The sequence below is a fragment of the Meriones unguiculatus genome, chromosome 7 (assembly GCF_030254825.1).
Source record: "Meriones unguiculatus strain TT.TT164.6M chromosome 7, Bangor_MerUng_6.1, whole genome shotgun sequence".
Taxonomy (NCBI): Eukaryota; Metazoa; Chordata; class Mammalia; order Rodentia; family Muridae; genus Meriones; species Meriones unguiculatus.
This window is the reverse complement of record NC_083355.1, coordinates 79,815,852-79,839,866: the sequence shown is the minus strand read 5'-3', so window position 1 is coordinate 79,839,866 and position 24,015 is coordinate 79,815,852. Positions and strand designations below refer to the sequence as shown.

The window sequence follows — 24,015 nt, the reverse complement described above, 5'->3', positions numbered from 1 at the left end:
CTTACTTGGCTGGACCAGCAGGGTGAAAGGGAACTGGGTAGGGTAGTCGTACTGGTGGAAAAAAAGCTCACCAGGCCTTTGTCTCAGATTAGGAAGGTGGGGGAGAAGCTGGAAGTTTGTTGTCTTTATGACTTAACCATGACTTCCTTTCTTGTTTGCCTGTTAGGGTCTGTGAAGCTCTTAGTCTCTCACTATGCAAATTAGGGGGTAGTCCATCTTATACAGAAACAAAGAACAAATAAATGGACTAAGTAACAAGAATATCACAAACAGTTTCAATAAGATTTCATTGGCCTAAACACACAAGAACAAATTTTTTTTCGTGTGTGTTGGGAGTGTAGCAAGGTCTCTCTATGTAGCTCTGGCTGTCCAGGAACTTGCTATGTAGACAAGGCTGGCCTCAAACTCACAGAAATCCACCTGCCTCTGCCTCCCAAGTGCTGGGATGAAAGGTTATGTGCCACCATGCCTGGCTAAGAAATTATTGAGTCTTTATGATTATGGTACCTTAAAAGACAGACATTAACTGTTTTAGATGCCTGAACCCTTTATAAGATATGCGCCTATTTGTTTTACAGAGATATGTAAGGTCCACAGTTAGAAAAGAAATACTAAGAGCCTGCTTATTCTTTTGCTATGTCTAGGAAGTAGAACTAAGTCACCACCTTTCCCTGACAAAGGACAGGCTCAATCTAAGGAAAAGGTTAATTCTTAACATACCTGCATGATGTGAATATAATAAATACCTCTGTCCTTCACTAGGGTATTTTTAGGGAATAAGTCTGCACTCCTGAAACTGAAACTCTTAAGTTATTCCCTGGAACCACATATGTCTCTTCTGAGATCTTACAGCCTTAACACTGTTCTAAAGATCCTGGGACACATTCTAATGGTGCTTAACCACACCCCCAAGCCTACCTGTGACAAACAAGAGAAAGCTTATTCCTCCAAAATTTCTGAGGAATAAAAATCTGTTGGTTGGTTTTCAAAAACACCTTGGTACTCTATTAACTTCACATAACTTAAAAATGCACAGTGGGTCTCTGCTGGTGTCTAATGCTCTGTTTACTGACCCCCGTTACCCTTCCCAGCCAAACCAGAAGTTTAGAGTAAAAAATTAACAGCAAAACTTGCCTGTAAGGTCATGCTTCTGACAACCATTAAGATAAACAGGTTGCAGATTTGGACTCACAGTTTTTATTGAGGGAAATCAAAAAGGTAAGGTAAAGGGACAGAGTGAGAGATAAGACTTGAAAGGTATGTGAGAATGTAGCCTCCTGATTACAGGAGAGGTTTCACTCATGCATTCACGATTGTGCAGATTGCTCTCTGCCTCCATCTGGGCTGATCCCACCTTTGAGATAACCCATCTCTAATTTCCTACTCCGAGTCTGCAGTGTTTTTATCATGAGACGGGGGTTGTTATTCTCACTCAAGACCTCTCTGAACACCCACAAGAAGCGCCCCTTCTAAAGGGCACAGAGCTCTTACCAGCTACTTCTGCGCTGTTCTCAGTTCTCTTTATGATTTGGTGCGCTTCCTTGCCTTCCTTCAGGCGCTGTTGAAACAATACACACCCAGTACCTAGAACCTCACGTGCTTTCCTTTTAATCTATGCCATCATCTGACTTCTCTGAGATGTTATATTTTGCCACATGCTTCGTAGGTAGCTCTATATATAACTATCAGCACATCTTGGAGATATATATATATATATATATATGTATATTTTAATAGTTCAAGAGATCTCTCTTAAGAGCTAAAGTGACATAAACAACTGTACACAAGGCTTGATGGCCCTTGGCATGCTGACATCGGCACAAAAGTTTGCGGAGGCACCTTGAGGGAAGGGACAATGCAGTGTCAGTCTTCCTGTCTCTGTGAGACTCTTGTCTTACGTTTTAATGATATAGTAACGTTGTAGTCTCTGTCACCTCCTGTTAAAGAGGCTGTTGCTATCTTTTTTGGTGTTGAGCTAAGAGAGAAAAAGGTTGTTTTTGAGTGCTTACTTTCCATAAGAAGTCCTGACCTAGCAGTGGGTTTAGACATTCCAGCATGTAATGAAATCTGTGTTTCTCTCTCACTGTCTCCCTCCGGGTCCTCAGCCAGCTGAAGGAAAGGCTCCCCTAGTACCTTGTTCTGTAACGGGTAGGTTGCTTTTTCCTTTATTACTCTGAGCTAACCGGTTATTAATAACTGAGTAGCTGGCCCTGCAGCTAACTGGGAATACCGTCATTTGTACCCTGGGCTCCAGTGGCTTTGAAGGAACCAGGGGGAGCTCTCATACCTTGATCACACCCCAACCCAACTCCTTTCTTCAACTACTCTTGTCTCTAACACTGCGGTTTCTTTGGTTGGTTGTTTTTTTTTTTTTTTTAATAACCCACTGAAACCGCTCAGCACTGACTTCTGGAATTCTGACTAACTCATTGAGTTGACCTTGCACAGCTCTTAATAAGTAATCAGACCTGCAGGGAGCTCATGAGAACAGCTGTCTGATCTAGCAGATACATTGCACTTTTAAGGTACTTAAGATGGACCCCAAAAAAGTATATTAGCAACGCATTCATTTCCCGATATAACTTACATTTTGTTTGGTGTATCTGGTTAAGAAAAAGCCCCAAGCCTCTGGCATGGGGGCTGCTGGGAGCTTTGAAGTACCCAGCACTGGCAGAACCCTGGCTTTCAGGTACATAAGGGGAGGGGAGGGGAGGGCCTCTAAAACGTGGATGTTCGTCTTCCACCAAAGTACAAGCTAGCCTTGAAAAGCCTTCACCTGCAAAACAACTCTTCAAGAGATTCCTTCTTAAAGCGTTGAACACGGAGCCTGTGGGATATTCTTTTGTTGGGTTTTTCCGAGACAGGGTTTGTCTGTGTAGCCTTGGCTGTCCTGGACTCGCTTCGCAGACCAGGCTGGCCTCGAATGCACGGCAACACGCCTGCCTCTGCCAATCCCGAGTGCTGGGATCACAGGCATGCACTCCACCACGCCCCACCAGTTGAAGTATTCGTAAGTATTTAAGTCATTCATGTGTTTTTTTTTGGTTGTTGGTGGTGGTGTTGTTCCCATTGCAACATTTCATTAGACATCCAGTCAGTGTCTGTGCTCGCTTGGAATCATCATCCCCCAGGTTCATAGGTAGTGCAGCTCTGAATAGAGTTGGTGGTTTGCTCCTGGGTCACCAGCAACACTTACCCCTCCCACACTTCTCCGCCCACCCTCATTCTGGGTGGAGCCACAGTTCAGAGCAGTATATAGCTCTGCAGCTAGCCCTGTCCTACAGCTTTTGCTGCTTTCCACTAGCAGAGATGGAAGTGGCGCTTTGGCTGCTGGCATTGTGCGCCCTGTTGCTGCCAGCGCTCTGGCTGCTGAGCTTTCTGCGCACTGATACCGACCTGACACTGCTGTGGGCTGCGTGGCTGGGCAGGCGTCCAGGTGAGGAGTCCTGTTCTCAGCTGGGTCGGTCCTGTTGTTCCCAAAGTTGAGGGATAGGGAGGAAGAGTCGTTTGGTACTCATATGGCCTGCCTCTATCTAAAGATAGAAAGTTTTTGCCTTCCAGGCTGGGAAACCTCTCTTAAGAGGTTGCCAAACCTTAAGACCTTGTCTCCCAGGAATGTCAGAGATCGAAGGCATTATCAGACAAAGATAATTGTGGGGAGCAGTGAGCACTTTGCCATGCTAAGGTGCCTCTTCATCCCAAAAGTGTTCATCCTAGGGTTCTCGCTCTGCAAAGCCTGCAAGAGGAATCTTAGACAACCCGTAAAGGACCCAGAATTTCTTTCTGAAGTAACATGATTCTTGTGCCCTAGAGGGGAGGGATTCCACCAGTTGTCTTTTGGTCCACGCCTTGCTTTGGATTCGATAGACCTCAATCTCTGGGCTCCGTGATCGAACTTACGCTGTTTGCTCTGTAGCGAGTGTGCCCAGCATTTCACAACCTCTGACCTTCAATTCAGCACAGCCCTAGAGGCAGGCATTACGTAAATGGCATGCTCTCAGGTAGACTTTGTATTCTGAGGACCCAGTCGAATTAATCCTGGTCTCGTACCCACAGTTTTTGGTGACATTTGCTTGGAAGTGTTAACTCAGAAGACAATGTTTGCTATGCTGAGTGGGTGAAAACTGGCTGGAGTAGTTGGGCACTACACAACTGATAATATATTTTCCTCTTCCTGTTTCCCTGTAAAACTCACCCCTACAGACCAAAATCTTTAGGGCATAACTCGTGCAGAACTGGCAGCCAGTGCACAGAAAAGTTTAGGGGAGCAAGTAGCTATCCCAGGTGGACTTTCTCTTCCAAATGAGAGCGTTTGATATCACTTTCGTGTTTGATAAGAGAACCTTCTTTTGATTAATCTCTTCATTTTGGCAGCCAAAGACTCATAGGTGTTTCATGTTGGGTAGTTTTGTGTAAACTTGGACTTGGAGAATGAAACAAAATAAATTGCTTCTTTAAAATAAAATTATTTTTATTATGTAATCCTACAAAAGTCATTCAACCCACCAAAAGGAAAATCAATGATTAACAGCTACAAAGTCAGTAAAAATAAAGTAGTTATATGTAGCGCCACAAGTCATATTGAAACAAGACATAAAATGTTAGTGGCTTTTAATTTTTAACTTAATCTTAAAAATAATTAGTCTTTCTTAAACCTAGATTGACAAAAGACTACCCCCCCATCAAACTTCTTTTATGTATATGAATGCACAGTTCTATGTACAGATTATAGGTGAATATATCGTGTGTTTGTGGAATTAACATTTTGTAAGGTCCAGTTTTACGGAAAAATGTCTCAAGGGACTTAAGATGGGATGAGGTTGAAGGGACACAGAAATAAACACCAATTCTTAAAGCAGCATAAAATGGAATATGGACATGCTTTCTGGAGACTTGAAAAGAGAAAAGTTTCCTTTCTGTAGACTATATTTTGTCTCTTTAAAAATTAAGAAAGGCAAAATACAAGTTTCCAGTCTTCCTTTATGCCCTCTCTAGTGGCAATCATCATTTCTGCCTCTTCTGAAACTTTCTGGAGAGAATCTCTCCTCATTCCCATGCCCGAATCTCACATGGCGAAACTTAAGGTTTGTTTTCAGTGATAAATACAGTTGGCATTTCTTCAGCGCCAAGTATGCGCCCTCTTATGCTCTGAGAATTTTGCAGCTTTAATTAGTTTTCCCAACAGTCCTGTGGTGGGGTGTGATTTCTTATCCCGCAGTGGAGAGAAGTGAAGACAAAGAGCACACACTCAGGAGATGTAGACTGCTGAGCCGAGTGATGGAGGCGTGTGATGGAGGCTTGGGCCATGTGCTGGAGCTGTGTGCTGGGCTGTGTGATGGAGCCAGAACTTCTTAAAACTCTTTTGTTGAGCCATTTTGGAACAGCACACTAGAACCCTTATTTTGGGTTAATTCATCTCTTATACAGTACATCCTGCCCACAGTCTCCCTCTGTCTCCTCCTCCAAGTTCTCCCAATGTTCCCTGATACATAGCGACTTAGAAGTAGGTATTAGCTGTGAAGTAAAAGATAATCATACTAAAATCCATAGACTCAGGAGTAAGATAAAAAAATTAATTTTTAAATCTGAAAAACTGCATTTTCTACATCTGGAACATATCTATTATCCTGCACAAAATTAAAGTCCAAGTGGATCAAAGACCTCAACAAAAAACCCGACACACTAAATCTGTTGGAAGAAAAAAATCAGGCAAGAGCCTTGAACTCATTGGCACAGGAGACAACTGTTCCAATAATAACAAGAGCTCAGGCTCTAAGATCAACAATCAGTAAATGGGACCTCATGAAATGGAAAAGCTTCTGTAAAGCGTAGGACACTGTCAACAAAACAAAACAACAACCTACAAACTAGGAAAAAGATCCTTACCAACTCTACATCCGATAGAGGGCTAATAAACCTCTAAACCCAAATTGGGATTTGAATATATGTGATACTTTGTTTGCTATTTTTGTCAAACCTCACATAGTTTTAGAAAATACTTATCTTTATTAACCCTTTGAGAAGTCTGTGAATACAATATATTTTTATTTATCCCTTTTCCCTCCCCAGAGCATCCCAGATCCACCCCATCCCGCCCCTAACTTGATGCTCTTTTTTTCTTTTGTTTGTTCTCTCCCTCAACCCCCAAATTTAGTAAGGCCAATTGGTGTTTCCCGTATACTCAAGGATGTTGGGCTACCCATTCAAGTCTGGTTTACCTACCATGGGCCTTACCTTGAAAACAAAACAAAACAAGAAACCTGACTGTCTCAGAAGCCATCATCTGTCAACAGCTCAGGGTGGAGACCCAGGAGCCTCTTCCCCTTTCCTTGCTGTAATGTTGGCTGATCTTATCAGGGTGTGGTGTAGTCAACCAGATCTGCTGTGAGGTCATGAGTGCCCAGGCCCTGTCACACAGTGAAGACATCTCTGTTCAGGCCCTCCACAACCTCTCTCTCTTCCGACCTTCCTGTCCTCTCTTCCTTGATGGACCCTGAGCCTTGGGGAGAGGATTGTTTGTTTTGTTTGCATTTTTTTTTTAAAGGTTTCATGTTACCCAGCCTAACCTCAAACTTACTTGCTTTGTATCTAAGGAGGATACTCTTGAGTTCCTGACCCTTTTGCCTTTGCCTATGAGTGCTGGGATTGTAGGTGTGTGCCACTACAGCCATCTAATGCTGTGCGGGCGACAGCACCCAGGATGTAATGAATGCTAGACAAGCTTTATCTAAGCTGAGCCACATCCCTGGTACTCCCACAACTCTGGTACTCCCACAACTCTGACCTTCTTAAAGACAGGAAGTTCACTGTGGTCTAAGGTTCAGAAAGACCCTGGCGATTATGGTCCCCAGCACCACTACCTGCCTTTGTGTGGCTGCTGCACCGTTTGGGCAGTCCTTATAGCGACAGAGATGCTTGGAGACCATGATTCACATTTCTCCCCTACGGAATGCATCTTGTATGAGCTACTACGGCCTCCTACAATGAGAGCCTGTACATCGGGGAGCTTGTTTACAGTAAGGCAGTGTCTGACAGATACCAGATATGATTGGCAAAAGAAAACAGCATTGCTTTTAAGTGGAGGATGATCCGATCGTACCGTTGACCAGAATTTAAATCCAGATTCTTACCAACAACTGTAAACCCCCCCCCCAACACACACAACCTGGAATAATAGAACTGAAAACTGGAAGGGGCCCAGTTTTTTAATGTGAATCTCCCATGTAAGGGATAAAAAAATTGAGTCCAGACAACTCATTTCTACTTAGCACCTTTAATTTTCTTTATTTAATACATAGATAAATAGTGTTAGAATGAAACTATTGGAGTTAGAATAAAAGGCTGAAAATTTTACCAAGAATTCTGAAATATACAAAATATTGGATGGAGAGAAAAACATATATTTGTGCTTTTTAAGAAATCTTAGGAGATTTGAAAATTTAAGTTTCGCCTAGTAGGTTGTCATATTTAATGGCACGGTTTAAATTTTATTTTATTTTTTCATTGTTGTCATTTTTGAGTCAGGGTCTCTCTCTCTAGCTCTGGCTCTTCTGGAATTCACTTTGTAGACCAGGCTTGGCCTTGAACTCCCAGAGATTCACCTACTTCTGCCTCCCAAGTGCTGGGACTAAAGGTGTGAGCCACCACACCCAGCTGCCTCACTTATTCTTCATTCCTGTTTTGCTTCTCTTTAATACGTGAGTATCACCATCCCGCGTATGGTCCTGCCAACCCTCCTCCACCTTCCACAGAACAGGTCCTGACTGGCATGGTGGTGTGGGTGACTGGGGCCTCCAGTGGCATTGGCGAGGAGCTGGCTTTCCAGTTATCGAAGCTCGGAGTGTCTCTGGTGCTGTCAGCCCGAAGGACGCAGGAGCTGGAGCGGGTGAAGAGACGATGCCTGGGTGAGTGGACTCCTTACAAGAGCTGGGCTTCCTACAAGTGAGAGTCCAGACTCTAGTGCAGCTTGGGGAACTGAGGGAAGGTGGACTGTCCTGTGCAGCCCGGGCCGGCTCCAGAGCTCACGTGCACTGCCCAGCCTCCTCGACTGCCACTTCTTAAGCAGCCACACTTGCTAGGCTTTTCCTTCTTTTCAGCCACGTTTCTTTCTACTTTCATTTTGGCACAGATTCTTGCCTTAGGTAGAACCACCCATTCTCTCCACGTTGGTGGAATAACGATCAAATGACTTGTGACTTGCTTGGGAGGAAAAATAGGTCGGCTCTTATTCATGACATGCAAATGTGACCACTGAAATGCAGCTTGATATGGTAGGTATTCCTGTGAGGGGTCAGGCATGCTATGTTTTGTCTTTTCTTTCTTTCTTAATTTCTTTCTTAATTTCTTTCTCTCTTTCTTTCTTTCTTTCTTTCTTTCTTTCTTTCTTTCTTTCTTTCTTTCTCTTTGAGTTTTAATATAGTTGTGTTCAATAGAAAGCAGGCTCAAAAAAAAAAAAAAAAAAAAAAGAAAAAGCCATTGTTAACTAAAGAACATTTAGTAACCAAACTGAGATAATTTCGCTTTTTTTTTCCTCCCAGAATATATTTTTGGATGACTTGTCTTTTAGCTGTTGACTTTCCTGGCTGTGCTACCTATTTAGCAAGGAAACCTTGTTGCCCCATTACTGCCCATCGAGGCTACACTCCTCTTTCATGATTCTGTTTTCAAAGGCCCTGGCATCTGTGGACAGTGCTACTTCTTACAATGATCTGCCTTACCGTGTAACTTGAAATTCCTGCTCTGGTGGAGCAAAGGAAACATTTTGACGGTTCTTTGGCTTGAGGGTGAATCAGGAGGCGAGCCTTCCCATTGCTTTAAAGAAGTGCTTTACATTTTGAAAAGTTTTATTCAACTGTATTGAATGTTGAATGTATTCCCCATGTCTCCTTTTTCCCTCCCCCGATTTCCCATTAGCTCATTTTCTAACCCTGAGCAGTTTCTTGTCTACTTTCATGTTACACTCACACACACACACACTCACACACACCCCTTCATGTCTCTTGTTAGTTTTTTCTAGTTTTATTTCATTTTGTTCTGTTAAAATACAAGAAATTCTTCTGAGGCTTTTGGTATTTGTTAGGATCACTTTAACGGTCTAAAAGTGTTATCTGCTTTCAAGAAAGCATGATGGGCTTTCTAGTAAGCAAGGGTAGCCCACAGGGTGTGGAACATCCTGTAGAAGACTGTCAGTTTTTTATTTATTGTGAGGTTTAACTGCAATTTATTTCCAGATTTTTGTTTGTTTGTTTGTTTGAATGATCTTTCTGTTGACGGTGGGGTATTAAAGTCACCCATTATTATTTTATTTGGACCTAGCTTCCCTTTTATGTCCTGTTATAGAAAATTAGGTACCCTATTATTCAGTTCATATATATTTACAATTGCTTTATATTTCTGATGTATCATCTCTTTTTGATTTAGTGATCCTCTTCTACTTTTGGATCAAGGCTCTTTTATTGTGACATATATAACTAATGTTTGGTTTTGGATTATATTTACTTGATGTCTTTTTTTAATTTATTTAATTTTATTTTATGTGCACTGGTGTTAGGGTGTCAGACCACCTGGAACTGCTTATGGACTGTTGTGAGCTGCCATGTGGGTGCTGGGAGTTGAACCCGGGTCCCTTGGAAGAGCAGACATCGCTCTTAACCACTGAACCATCTCTCCATCCCCTTACTTGATAGATTGACTTTCATTATTTTCTTGACTCTGTGGGGGGGGAGGGGGGATGGTCTTTGCCGGTTTGTGTGTTTCTTATAAAAAACAGTTGGGTCTTGTTTTTTAATCCGGTAAGATGGTGTGCACCTTCTTGGAGAGGTAGGAGAACTCACATTCAGGGTTGCTCTTGAGAGGATTAGTTTCGTTAGTTCTTGGAATCATGTTTCATTTTTGGTTGTCTTAATTGTCTGTTTTTTTTTTTTGTTTGTTTGTTTTGTTTTGTTTTAGTTTGCTTTAGTTGTTTGCTGGTTTACTCTGCTGGACACGACTGGTTGTTTTTCAGTTTTTGTTTGTTTGTTTTGTTTTGTTTATCAGCTCCTCCCAGGAGGTATATTGTGTTGCTCTAATTATTGATGGAGATTATATTTCTTCCTCCTCTATGGATAGGATTCTTTTAAACACCTTTTTCAGTGAGGGCATGGTACTTAGGAATTGATTGATTTGTGCCTAATTTGGGAGGACTTTATTTCACCATGATGATGCAATTTCCGGATATGGCAGTCTTCGTTGGTGATTATTGCTTTCAGGATGCTAAGCATCCATGCTTCCTGACTTCCAAGATCTCTTCTGAGAGGACCAATGTTATCCCCTGTCTGTGCCTCTGTAAATAAGCAGGACTTTTTCCCTCATGGTTTATAATGTTTTTTGTTTTTTTGTTTTTTTGTTTTTTCATCGTTGCATGTTTTTACACTTCATTTGTGTATTTTGACTATAATGTATCAGGGAACATTCTTCTCCACTCATGTCTTCTTGGGTTCAAAGTACTCTTAGTCTTGACTGTCTATTTCTTTCCCTAGATTTGGAGAGTCTCACTCTGTATTTTATTGAATAGGTTTTCTATATCACTGATTTTTATCCCTGATCACTGATCTTTCCTCTCCCCAACAATTTAACTAATTTCTTTCTTTCTTCTCCTTCTTCTCCTTCTTCTCCTTCTTCTCCTTCCTTCTTCTCCTTCTTCTCCTTCTTCTCCTTCTTCTCCTTCCTTCTTCTCCTTCTTCTCCTTCTTCTCCTTCCTTCTTCTCCTTCTTCTCCTTCTTCTCCTTCTTCTTTCTCCTTCTTCTCCTTCTTCTCCTTCTTCTCCTTCTTCTTCTTCATGTTTGAATGTGGTACTGCTCCTTTGCTTTCAGTGCTCAGGTTCTTTTTTTTTTTTTTCCAGCTTGATCTAGTTTATTGAGAACTCATTCTACCATGAGCTTCTCTTTGCTTATTTATTTCGGTTTGGCTTTTGTCAGCATCTCAGTCTCCTTGCTGGATTTGGAACCCATGCTACTGCCTTTCCCTTCTCTGTTGCCAACTTTTTAAAAGATGGTACAATAAAGGGCAGTACATAAACAACAGAATTAGGTAAATGTGAGAAAGAGGAATTCAAAGAAAAATATAAACGCTTATTTTTAAGAAAATAAAATATCAAAAATACTGACCATATAGTGGGGAAAAAGAAACAGATGCACAAGTAAGGGGAAGGTGGAGTATAGGGTGGTTAACTCTTTTCTTGGGCTTCTAAAGTTTAGTTGGCTAGGTATCAGGAAGGGACAGAGTTTTGAATTGGAGTCTTTTTATCTTTCCTACCATGTAGGCTGGTGTTGACCACAGACAAGTCACAAAGCAGATGTCTGACAGAGATTTCTTCCCAGTGGGAGCTTTTCTCCTTTTTGTACTAGAAGCATCTGGTGGCTGCTTAGAGATTGGCAGTGTGTGAGCAGGCAGCTGATCCCATGCTATGGGGGAGTCCCAGAGACTCCCCAGTTAGTACACCTTGGGTTTGACTCTATTTTTGCCAACTCTTTCTAGTCTTGGGATATTATTCTCTTCTGAGGTGCCCATGAATTTAATATCTGCTCATAGGATGAATGCATATCATAGGCATGATTCTCAAATCTCTTCACATGTAATACGTCTATAGGATTCCATTTAACTTCTTTGTAATCTTGGAGGTGCCTGTCATCTCCTGGAACATCTTGTACAGTAACTGGATGAACTAAGGTTGGTTTTCCAACAACCTTGAGTAGCCCCCTTCAGTTTCATCATGCAGTGGTATGGTACGTTGTTGCCTAAATTCCTCTCTCTGTGTCTGAGTATTCTTTTCACTTTTATTTCTAAGTCTTTCTAATTTTTCTTCTAAGGCTTGTAGCTTATCAATTCACTTTTCATATTTTTTTCTTTTTCCTGTATCTCTAAAGCTTTTTTTTCTTTGAGACATAGTGGATTCCAGAAATCCACTATGGCTATTAAGGATAAAATATGAATTACCAGGCTGATAGTAATTATGATTGGAATTATGTCAATCTCGGTTAAGTCATTTACATTTTTCATTTTCTGCTTCTATTTTCAAGCCATCTAATGTAGCACCGTACAGGGTCCTCATGCCTTGTGTTGTGGTATTTCCCATCCTTAATTCTCTCCTTGAGACCTTCCCAGGAGACTTAAGAAATTTGATGGTTTCTCATTTTGTCCACAGATGGCATGATTTCTCTGTCCATGGGGTCATGCCACATAGTAGAGGGCCAAAAGTTGCTTTTGTTTGTTTGTTATAAAAACAAAATCTCAAACAATCGATTTTACCAATAAAGATTTGGGAGCCAGATACTAGGGTGAAAGCTGCTAGCTCAGAGAGGCAAAGAAGGCACCCAGCTGACCTTCCTCCTTCACCTGAAGTCGCCAAAGAAGGACTGTGCCTTCTCTATACTGTCTCAAAAACCCCTCAGACTTGGGGCTGGAGAGATGGCTCAGAGGTTAAGAGTACTAGCTGTGCTTCCAAAGGTCCTGAGTTCAATTCCCAGCACCCACATGGTGGCCCATGACCATCTATAATGAGATCTGGTATCCAGGCAGAACAGTGTATACATAATAAATAAATCTTTAAAAACAAAAAACAAACAAACAAACAAACAAAACAAAACCCCTCAGACTGAAAGTCCCTTCCTTCCACTTCCTGTGCATCTATCTATCAGCTTCCTGACTTTGACTTTCTCTCTATGTTTTCTTTTTTCCTATGTTCACTCTCTGTCAACTGCTTGCTTACTCCACCTTTTGACCTAGGGATAACTTTATTTAATCTTGTTTACAATACTCAGACAGAAAGCTCTTGAACCAAAGGGGTATGCTAGGGCTGAGCTACATTGCAACTAGAAACAAGTTTTTCCAGTAACACATTTTCAGGGTTCACATTGGGATCAAATATCCTTCAACACCATGTATGTGGGATGGGTCTCCTGCCTGGGATGGGGCTTGGAGGAAGGAAACTGTACTGCCTAACACCTGTGTAGGCAATCTAGTCTCTGTGCTTTATAAATCATCACCTCATTAAAGGCTTGGGGGGGGGGTGGATCAGGGCAGAGCACTTGCCTAGCATGGGTGAGGACAAAGGTTCAGTCTCTAATTCCGCAAAATAACAAAATTTACTTCTTAGTGTCTGCTGGTCTATTTAGTCTGGCAAAGGAGTTCTGAGCTTCTACATGATCTAAATGAAACCCACTGATTTTGGAACTGTGTGAAAGAACAACTAAAGGTTGGAGAAGGGGATTTGGCACTTCGGTAAAGTGCTTCTTGGCTGGTATGAAGTCTGGGGTTTAGTTGACCGACCAAATTAAAAGAAAGAAGAACAATGATACATTGTGAGCATATTTCAAAACAAACATAACTCTATACCTCTAAATGAGCTGTGGGTTTTTGTTGTTGTTGTTCGTTTTGTTTTGCTGTAGGCTAATCTCGATTTTGCCATAGTCCTTTTCCAAGTTTCACTCATCCCCTTCATCCCTTTTGGAAGGTGGGGGTGAGGGACAGACTTACGGAGAGCAGGAAGAGCTTGATTGAGTTGTAGCACGGCTTTCTCACTGATAGGCTGTTGTGTCTTAATTTAGAGAATGGCAATATGAAAGAAAGAGATATACTGGTGTTGCCCCTTGACCTGGCTGACACAAGTTCCCATGACACAGCTATGAAAGCCATCCTCCAGGAGTTTGGGAGAGTAAGTAGCAGTTTTTGTTGATATAAATATGTATTGTATCACTTTTCCCAGCTTGGTTAAAATTTCCAAAGAGACTCTTATCTGTGGCCACTCATTCAAAGAGACTCAAGCACGGAGATGCATTAGTGGGTTGGGTGTGTACTTGGATCTCTTCATCTCTGGGTCTTGGACTTTAGGTCATTAGAATCTTTCTTGCCTTTTAAACTTTCGATTCCTATTGTGGGCAAAGGAGAAAAAAAATCACCCCAACATTGATATTCATGAGTTTTGATATATTTTGTGAAATACTGCTCAACCTGAATAGGTGGATTGTATTGATTTGTCTTCTTTTTTGTTTGCTTGTATTTTGTTTCAAGACAGGGTCTCACTATATAGCTTTGACTGTCCTGGAATACATGACCAGGCTGGCCTGGAACTCACGGAGATCTTCCTGCCTCTGCCTCCCAAGTGCTGGGATTAAAGGCGTGCATCACAGCACTTGGCTTGATTTTATCTTCCTTTTGTTGACTTTAGAAATGTAACATTGCTGTACTGATGCATCCAATTAACAACCTAACCACTCTTCACTAGGAATTCTGTCAGTCCATTCATAGATCGCCTCTAAAGAATCATCTCTCTGATTTTATTTAACTAGATTGACATTCTGGTCAACAATGGTGGAATATCCCACTATTCCTTCGCTGCAGACACCAACCTGGATGTTTTCAAGTTGATAACAGATGTGAACTACTTAGGGACGGTGTCCTTGACCAAGTGTGTTCTACCTCATATGATGGAGAGAAATCAAGGAAAGATTGTGATCATGAATAGCATCGCGGGAATTATGCCTGTGCCACTTTGCAGTGCGTACAGTGGCAGCAAACACGCTCTTCGGGTAAGGCTGCTTCAACTCAACTATGTTCGCCTCAACATCAATGTAGATGGGGGATTTGTCCATCAGGGAGTGAGGTTGATGAAACTAAGGGGAAAATGTGGGGCTACAGGAAAAGAACTCTGAGAGTATAGCAACAGTAAATGACCAAAAAATATTTGACCTGCACATGTTCATTACCTAGCCAACAGATATATATATTTTTTTTTAATTGTGCGCCTGCATGCTGCTGCACGCTGAGGTGAATCCTGAGGAGAAAGATTGTTTTTGCTCTAGCAAGCATTCGTTGTCTTTTGCCTTAGCCTTTTACCACATTTTCAAGGCAAACTGAGAGTCTACCCTTTCTTATCTGCTCTTACTCTGTATGCAGGACTCCCTGGGGATTGGTCCTGGGCTCCACATCCCTCCTAAGGAAACAAGGACTCTATTCATTCTGGTTTCCTGAAACCAGCAAGACAAAGCCTAGTAGAAAAGCCTGTTTTGTTTTACCTTGAGAGTAGCAAGTATAAGATCCAGATGAATTCTTAGCTTGGTTTAAGAGGGAAAACAAAGCAGGGAGGTGGCGGTGCACGCCTTTCATCCCGGTGCTTGAGAGGCAGAGGCCATTGACTCACTAAGTTTGAGGCCAGCCTGATCTACAGAGTGAGTTCCAGAAGTTTTAATGGAGCATTTTACCATTGGAATTGTACGATGCACTAGTTCAGGTCACCATAGTTCCACAGAAATTGAAGGCATGGTCCAACAGAACCCTTCCGCTGCCAAAGGCTTAGTGAGGAAGGGCTGCATCTTGGATGCTTTCCTCAGATTTGGTAATGGCCTGTCAATCAACCTTCTGTAGAAACAGCCCCATTTCAGGCAGATGCAGTTGAGAACAGACCGCCTCATCTGTTGGTCCTCAGGCTTTTAAGACATGTAGACTGCCCTTCGTAGAAACCAGACGAGCTCTCTCACCTGTCTTCCAAGGTTCTCTTTTATTACTGGATTTAGTGGGCTGGCAAATGTGCCCAGTTGATGGGCCTGTGAGGTGGTGTAGTACTTGCTCTGCAAGTTTGGCTCACCTGAGATTAATTCCTCAGTGGAAGTCAAGAACCAGCTACCCAAAGGTGCTCTCTGATCTCCACATGCATGGCACACGCACACACACACACACAAACACACAATAATTCCAATTTTTAAAAATGTGACTAATTGAGGCTTTAGTCAATGAGAGCAGTATTTTGGTAATTGAATACTGAGGTTAGGAGGGTTTTTTGTTTTGTTTTTTTTTTTTTTTTTTTTCCTGTATAAAGCACATTTTTTTTCCTCTCAGTTTTCAGTAAAATTTATAGTGATTTTGTTATGGAAGCTCTTACACTATACTTGATGTGACTTTACACAAAGAGAGAGGTTAGTGTTTCTGTGTTGGCTGCTTGGTGTCCGTTTCTTTTGCCACAGAGCACCAGTTGGCAAAAGGTATGGGAGCCTCTCCATACCTTCAACAGGCATATTGTTTTGGCCCATCCCTGGGTCAGGCACCACTTGTCTCTGCCTGCAGAAGCCTTTACCATTCCTAAGCTGTATGGTGGGGGTGGGGGGAGAGGGAGGCAGGGGAGGATGTCACATTTATTGGCAGCAAACCTTTCCGTGTTGCTGAATCAGATATGGATGCACCTTTTTAAGAGAAATAGAATGGGCTAGATATTTATGTTCAGTAGAGTTAAGAATGACTCCGGCTTGCAGACGCTTGCAAACTATCTTAAAACAAATAGACTGCAGAAACCACTTCAAAACCTTATCAGCCCCGTTCCTGTAAACACACCCAACCAAAGGCAAGCTGGCTCTGAAATGCCAAGGCCACCCACAGAAGACCACACAGTCCACAGTTTGAGTCCGCCACTACCACCACAGTTAAAGTAACCAGTGCTGAAAGATCTACCGGTTCTGTGTACATCTGGGGCCCCGTCTCTTGGCAGACCACTATGATAGAGCTGAGTTCTCCAGCACCCCCAAGTGCTGCTCCAAACCCGCTTTCCCAAACATCTTGGGTAAACGATTTAAGCATTTCGTTAGCTGTCCCTCTCTTAAAACAATGCGTTCTGGGAATATTCCCTAGTTTAGAAACGTAAGGAGAAAAAAAAAAAGATTTCTGTTTATTTGCTCATCCTTCACATCTCTGTCGTATCTTTAAGTTTGGAAAGTTGGACTATTCTTTTTAAAAACATACAATTTTTTATTAAGTCCTTTCTTTTTTAAGAATTCATATGTGCACGCAATGTATTATCATAGGCAGGCCGCATGCCTCTCCATAGCTCCTCTAAGATCATTCCCATCCACCCCCAACTTCCTGTGTTTTCTTCTTCTTCTTCTTCTTCTTCTTCTTCTTCTTCTTCTTCTTCTTCTTCTTCTTCTTCTTCTTCTTCTTCTTCTTCCCTTTTAATAACTCATTGAGTCCATTTTGTGATTCACAAACTTCTCTGATGAGGTCTAAGAGCTTATCCAATGTATGTGTGTATGCGTATGCATCTGTATGCGTATATGTATATGTGTGTTTAGATGTATATATTATGTGGGTGTGTTTTGCCAGGTGTATGCCTGGAATGTGAAGACTAGTATGAGGAGGGCATACAGCAGTCTTCAAAGATAATAAGTAAGTCTAGTTCCTGCTTGGTGCTTGTCTGCCGTAGAAGCATTGATGACAGAAGCTCCTGTTATCATTTATTGAACCCCTGGGATCTGGCATGATCTACAAGTACCTGCTCTGGTCGCCTCAAGGGTTGTTCACACTATCTTTTACTCAGTTATTTTAGAATACACTTCCTCAAATCATGAAGCTCTGAAATGAGACCTGTATTTAATTTTGTTGCTTTCTTCTTTTATTGCCTATCAGGGTTTTTTAAATGCACTCCACGCTGAACTTTATGACTACCCGGGTGTAACAGTGTCTACCATTTGCCCAGGACCTGTGCATTCGAATATTTACCAGAATTGTTTTCTTGGAGAAGTCACTAAGGTAAACATTTAAAATTAGAAAATAGTTGGAATGTTTTCCTATTTATCCCAGACTGTTGAATCATATAGATCAGGGTTTTTGTCAGAAGTACTTATGACTTGACCACATAACCCCTGTTATTATGAGACATGTTAAAGCTAATGTTTGGCAGTGTTTGGCATCCAGTTTTTATAAGGCTAATAAAATCACAATAGCATCAGTTCTAAGTTGGCCGCCCTGTCGACTGCCGTGCAATAACTCTGCAGTTGGTAGTAAAATTCCTTCCCTCCTCTTCTATGCCATTACCACAGATGGGTAGAGCTTCATTATTGTGGGATATTCATGTGGTTTTTGAGATGGTAGCAATCATTAGGCACTGTGGTAAAGAAAATGAGGAGCTTTAGTCCTTCAAGCTAGCCAGTACTATCTCAACTGGTCTGTGTATGATTCCTATGAGGCGGGTGGAATATCATGGATGATTATGGCACACACTATCGCCTGTAGAAACTTGTAAGGCTCCATCTTTCATGAGTCCCACTGGCAAACAGCCTTTGGCTTCTTACCATAACATTTCTGTAAAATATCTTGATTAAGTCTTTAGCTTCCTTTTCGTTTTGAACATGTTTAGGTTTTGGGCAAGAAGGTACGAGACATTCCCAAGATGTCAACGAGCCGTTGTGTCTGGCTAATACTAGTCTCCATGGCCAATGACCTGAAGGAAGTCTGGATAGCTGATCAGCCTGTCTTGTTTGCAATCTATGTGTGGCAGTATGTGCCATTCCTGGACTGGATAATTTCAAAGAAGACTTGGGGAAAAATTATTAACCAATATATAATGGACTGGGTAAGAGTGACCTATTTGTTTTCTAGTAGTATATATTCATCTTGTATGAAAATACAAAATCTTCAAGAGCTTCTAGACCCAGCTCACAATACAAATACCAAAAATATAGAAGAAATATTTTATCATCATATGTAACTGACGGTTCACCATAAATCACCACTGGTCTAAGGTATTCCAGAAGTTTAACATAACAAGCAAAGGCTGCCTGATTTTTTTCCATACATCTCCCACCCAGCTTTCCCATCTTAGCTCAGAAGTCACCAGGTCCTTGAAGGAATGTCTTCTCTTCCCTTCCACTTCTTCTGGGCACTTAGCCCCTGAGCTTTCTGCCTTCAAAACAACCCACTACACTGAAACAGTGCATGCACATGCACACACACACAGATACACACACACACATACACACACACCACAGTCATTCTTTCCAAATCTCTCCTTCAACACTAGGGAGGAAGGGACATACTAATTGTTTCTTAAAAAAAAAAAATAAGATAAGAAAGTCTATTGTGTATTGTTTTCATTGTTAAAGTTGTTTCTTCTGTATGCTTTGTGACAACAATTTTTTTAAGATTTATTTTACTTATGTATTTGTATATTTGTATGCGTATGTATCTGTTCCATGTCTGTGGGTGCCTGTGAAGGCCAGAAGAATGTCAGAACCCCTGGGAATGGTTGTGTGCCTCCTGATCTGAGTGATAAGACCCAAACCTCAGGTGCTCTGGAAGAAGAGCAAGTCTTAACTGTTAAGCTATCTTGTTTCTTCTGTTTTCCAACACTTGTTACAACCACTAAAAAAAGGTAATTACCATATAGCTGGGTATGGTGACACATCCCTTTAATTCTAACACTTGGGAGGCAGAGGCAGGTAGATCTCTTTGAATTTGAAGTCAGCCTGGCCTATGTAGAACAGCCGGTTGTGCAGTGAGTTGTGAATTCTAGGGCAGCCAGGGCTACACAAGAAAGAAACAGTATCTAAAACAAACAAACAACAACCTGCCCCCAACCAAATAGGCGAACAACAGCACAACCAGATGAATAAAAATCTATACTATAAAAAGGGCCATAATTTGTAGATTATGTAATCTACCAGTAATTAAACAGTCTTCTCTATTTTTTAGACAGCTATTTCTATCTTTCTATGTTATAGTGAAAATGAACTGGGTAAGGAAAGGCCAAGAGAAAACTTTAACAAAAGGCTTAAAGACATTTACGTGGTATTCTAAAATTAGAGATTGGAATATCATGAGGAAGGCCTTGCCATCTTCCAGGTTGAAATGGGGACCAGCTTCCTTTGTATGCAATCACTTACAAGCTTTCTAGTACTTCTGGGTGTTGGTCACGTGAGATGGTTTCGGCGGGCTACCAGGGTTTTAAATCAGGAGGATGGCTTAGGAAGCTGCCTGCAGCTCCGCGCCCCCAGAGGGAAAAATTCTGCCCAAGAGGGAGCTCAGTGCCCTGGGTCAGATCTGGGGCCTGGTGTTCGGGATATCTGGGTTCAAATCCCAGGCCCAAACCTACTTGCCTAGGACCTTAAGCAGATCACCTCTCTGAACCAAGCTGCCCACCTACGCAGTGGGTAATGGATGACAGTAACAGCGCTTAGAGTTGTTATGGGCATTAAGGAAGAACTCAGGGGCAGAGGCACTTCCCAAGCACAGCTGGGTGTGTTGTCAAGGCTGGTCTCCTTTCAGTCTCTGTTCATGCTGAGTTTGGGAGCCACAAGGGTAAATGCTTAGGTTGTTTCCCTCTTGTGACTCTAACGAAGGGCGACATGAAGGTGAGGGTGCCATATTGCTTCTTTATCCTGCTTTTAATCCCTTTCAGTATTCATTTAGATATGGTTCATCCTACCAAGCTTTGTCCCCATGCTGAAACTCCTTTAAGAGACAGGGCCTGGTGAAAGGACATGGAGGTATCACCCTTGGAAGGGATTAATGTGCTTCTCACCGGACTCCAGAAGTTCTAGAGAAAATGAGTTGTCATAAAGCACAGTTACCCAATAGGCTTGCTTTCTCTTCCATTTTTCAGCAGAATTACCTGGAAAACAGCTATCACAAGAGGCCAAGCAAATGAGGCCACCTAATCCTGCCCTTTCCACCATCAATGTGGTAAGATGAAAAACTAATTTTCTTGAGCATAGGAATGGACTACTAGACAACTCCAGTTTGAACAGTCGGAGGGAATTAACATACTGTTTACATAATTTTGATACTAGTTAATACTTTCAGTGTTTCATGATAAGGCAAAGAAAGACATTGCAGAGACTCTGTCAGAGGGGAAGAGGGACCCAGTGTGGTACTCCAGGAGCACAGTCTTGCAGAAGGGTGCACGTTGAGGCTATTCTGTGACACTTACAGAACATCTGTCTAGAAAACGTCATCATCACACACAGCACCTTGTATTGGATTGCGTTTTAGTGATTTCAAAGAATATGGTCTTACCTAGATCAACTCTTATTTTTGGATAAACTAAAAACACTTATTTTATGTGTAACATATATGCTAAATAACATGATTTGAATGTTATTATGATTTGATTGGAGAATTTGATTATAAATTGATTTGTTATAAGTGGTTCTCCTTTCCCTTCTTCCTTCCTTCCTTCCCTCCTTCCTTCCTTCCTTCCTTCCTTCCTTCCTTCCTTCCTTCCTTCCTTCCTTTCCTCTTTCTTTCTTTTCTTTCTTTCCTTTGTCTTGCTGTGCAACGCTTTCTGGCCTGGAACTCACTATATAAACAGGGCTGGCCTCCAACTCATGGTGATCCTTCTGCCTCTGCCTCTACCTCTTGACTGCCAAGATTAAAGGCATGTACCACATACAGTTTTATACTGAAGAAGAAGCAGGAAAATTTCAGATTATAATAATATTCCCCTAAGGAAAAAAATGGTTTTTTTTAAGTCACTTTTTCCAGGTGATCAATGGGACAGATTTTCCCGTTCCAACACCATCTTTAATGGATGTATTGAATACATAAAAGTGTCTTATCCTTTATCACTGCATTTTAATGCCACAGTGGACCTTCTCTCGTTTTTCAGTACCATTTCCTGGATATGATGCTTCATTTTAAACCAACACCAAAGAACAATGACCACAAGAATCTTTACTTTGCTATAATAATTAAATTTCAGCTTCTCTTAGTACAGATTCTTGGGGGAGGTAAATGGCACATCTCCCCAAAATAAAGTCACATCCTGGGATGCACTGGGCAGTGGTGCTCATGCCTTTAACTCTAGCTGGGGAGGCAGAGGCAGGCAGATCTCTGTGACTTCAAGGCCAACCTGGTCTAAAGAGCCAAGACTGTGCAAAGAGACCTTGTCTTAAAAAACAAACAAACAAGCAAGCAAAACGTCACACCATGGGCATGATTATAATTTCTTGTTTTGCTCTTTAAATAATATATGAAAAAATTATGCGTTTTATTATTTTTACTTACATTTTAAACATTAAAGTAAATTACATTTCCTTCCTTCCTGCAAATCCTTCCCTGCAACCATCTTTGTTCCCCTCAAACTCATTGCTTCTTCTTCTTTAATTATTATGAAATACATTTATGTATGTAATTGTTATCATTACATATATATGCATAAATATATAGGAGTAATCTGTGAAGCCTGTTCAGTGTTATGTGTGTGTGTGATTTCAGGGTTGACCATTTGATATTGGATAATCATTTAGGGGGCTCCCTCACCCAGGAAGGCTGACTCTCTCACTCTCAGCATCCCTTTGTGGCCTGTAATTCTTTGTCTTATGGTAGGGCCCTGTGATCTTCCTCTTCCACATTAGCATGTGTTGTTGTCCTTGTTCAGGTAGAGTTGTTTTCCAAATATAGCATTTCTAAAAATTCTAAATGCTTGTATATATTTAGAAGGGCAGTCAGCATGGAGGTGATGTACTAACCAGAAGAATATGAATAAGAGAATGCATGAAATGCCAGGGATAGACACTAACCAGTGGTATTTGTGCCACGTAGAAGTTACAGTGATGCCAAGCCAGGGTGGTATTTGTGTGCTGATCTAAGGTTTTGGCTGTGATTTTAAAAATTCAATATAAGCATTTGAGCAGGATTTTAAATATTCTTAATGGGTATTTGTTAATGATGGAGATCACGGAACAGGACAACATTTCAAACACTGGGGTGACTAGGAGAGATCTTGTCATCTTATTGCTAATATTTTACAGGCTACAGCATCCCCTTGAAGTATGGAAGACAAAGAATGACTGAAGGGGGTCCTCGTGGTTTCCAAACCTGCAGAAAGGTAGCTGGGAAGCATATATATATATATATATAATGCTCTTCTCATGCACAGAAGACTACCTGAAGACCAAAGTATAATTTTATATTTGTTATCTTGCAAAAGAAGGTTGTTGGTTTTTTTCTAGTTCCCACCATTTGCCTGCAAATTTTATGATTTCCTTGTTTTTATTTGCTGAATAGTGTTCCATTGTGTAAATGTACCACAGTTTCCGTATCCATTCCTTTGTTGAGAGACATCTAGGTTGTCTCCAGATTCTGGCTATTACAAATAAAGCTGCCATGAACACGGTTGAGCAAATGTCCTTATTGAATATTGAGGCATCTTTCGGGTATATGCCTAGGAGTAGTATGGCTCTTTGATCACCTCCCCCTGTGGAGTGCAGCCTTGTTAGGCCACAGAGAAAAGTGATGCACCCGGCCTTGATGAGACCTGATAAACTAGGGTCAGATAGAAGGGGAGGACGACCTCCTCTATCAGGGGACTAGGGAAAAGGGCATAGGGGGAGAAGAGGGATGGTGGGTGGGACTGGGTGGAGATGAGGGATGGTGCTGCGGTGGGGATACAAAGTAACTAAATTGTAATAAATAAATATATAAATGAACTTAAATTTAAAAAAGAAATTAAAAATGTTTGAATAATAAATATCTAATAAATTAAAAAAAAAAGGATACTGGGGACTGGAGAGATGGCTCAGTGGTTAAGAGCACTGTTATTTGTGCCGGAGTTTCTGAGTTCAATTCCCAGCACGCATATGATGGCTCACAACTATCTGTACTAGGATCGGATGCTTTCTTCTGACATGCCAGTGTACATGCAGATAGAACACCTCATATACATGAAATAAATAATAACTTTTTTTTAAAAAAAGGCTGGCCAGGTAGCCCAGGCTGGTAACTCAGGGTCTTATTTCCACAGCCTTCTGAATATTGGAATTTTAGGCATGTGATCCTCTTTTGTGCTTTATTTTCATTTTTTATCTAACTTTTTCAACATGTAATAAATAAAAAGTAAAATATTGCCGTGAATATTGTAAAAAGGATAATGTATACTACATAATTGAATAAAATAACAGTTAATTAATTTTTTTGTGTGTGTCTGTTTATGTTTGTAGACCTGAGGTCAGTCTCAGTTGTCATTCCTAAAATACCACTCACCTTGATTTTTGGTTTGTTTGTATTGCTTTTAATTTTTTTTTATTCTTCTCTCATACATTACATCCTCATCACAGTTTCCCCTCCCTCCAGTCCTCCCACGGCCCCTAGATCTCTCCCCTAGATCCGCTCTTTCTCTGTTTTCCTTCAAAAAAAAAAAAGAGCAGTCTTCCCAAGGGTATCAACCAAACATAACAAGTTACAGGATGAGCAGGCACAAACCCTCACATCAAGGCT

The 24,015-nt window shown here is 41.4% G+C and overlaps 1 protein-coding gene across 4 annotated transcripts; it reads left to right on the top strand.

Annotated features, from left to right (window-relative positions):
* The first annotated feature begins 3,278 nt into the window (after positions 1–3,278).
* LOC110554582 (dehydrogenase/reductase SDR family member 7-like) lies at positions 3,279–23,707 on the top strand. 4 transcript variants are annotated; one of them, XR_009592993.1, is made up of 9 exons: positions 3,279–3,436; positions 7,752–7,904; positions 13,584–13,690; positions 14,325–14,564; positions 17,428–17,550; positions 18,158–18,373; positions 19,015–19,171; positions 20,405–20,481; positions 22,551–23,707. XR_009592993.1 is itself a non-coding variant. In XM_021647254.2 (8 exons), exons 1-7 carry the CDS (start codon positions 3,310–3,312, stop codon positions 20,444–20,446), a joined length of 1,008 nt encoding a protein of 335 aa, XP_021502929.1. In that variant the 5' UTR covers positions 3,279–3,309; the 3' UTR covers positions 20,447–20,481; positions 22,551–23,707. The 4 variants fall into 4 exon arrangements, 2 of the variants coding, with proteins under 2 accessions (XP_021502929.1, XP_021502928.1); XR_009592992.1 differs by having other exon boundaries at positions 20,402–20,481; XM_021647254.2 differs by lacking the exon at positions 19,015–19,171.
* Positions 23,708–24,015: the final 308 nt, after the last annotated feature.

Bases quoted from the DNA above. Each gene is read 5' to 3' on its own strand.
- LOC110554582 (XM_021647253.2), top strand. From the start codon at position 3,310: ATGGAAGTGGCGCTTTGGCTGCTGGCATTGTGCGCCCTGTTGCTGCCA. The intron at 3,437-7,751 runs GTGAGGAGTCCT...CACCTTCCACAG, and splicing joins GTGGCTGGGCAGGCGTCCAG to AACAGGTCCTGACTGGCATG. The intron at 14,565-17,427 runs GTAAGGCTGCTT...ATTGCCTATCAG, and splicing joins GCAGCAAACACGCTCTTCGG to GGTTTTTTAAATGCACTCCA.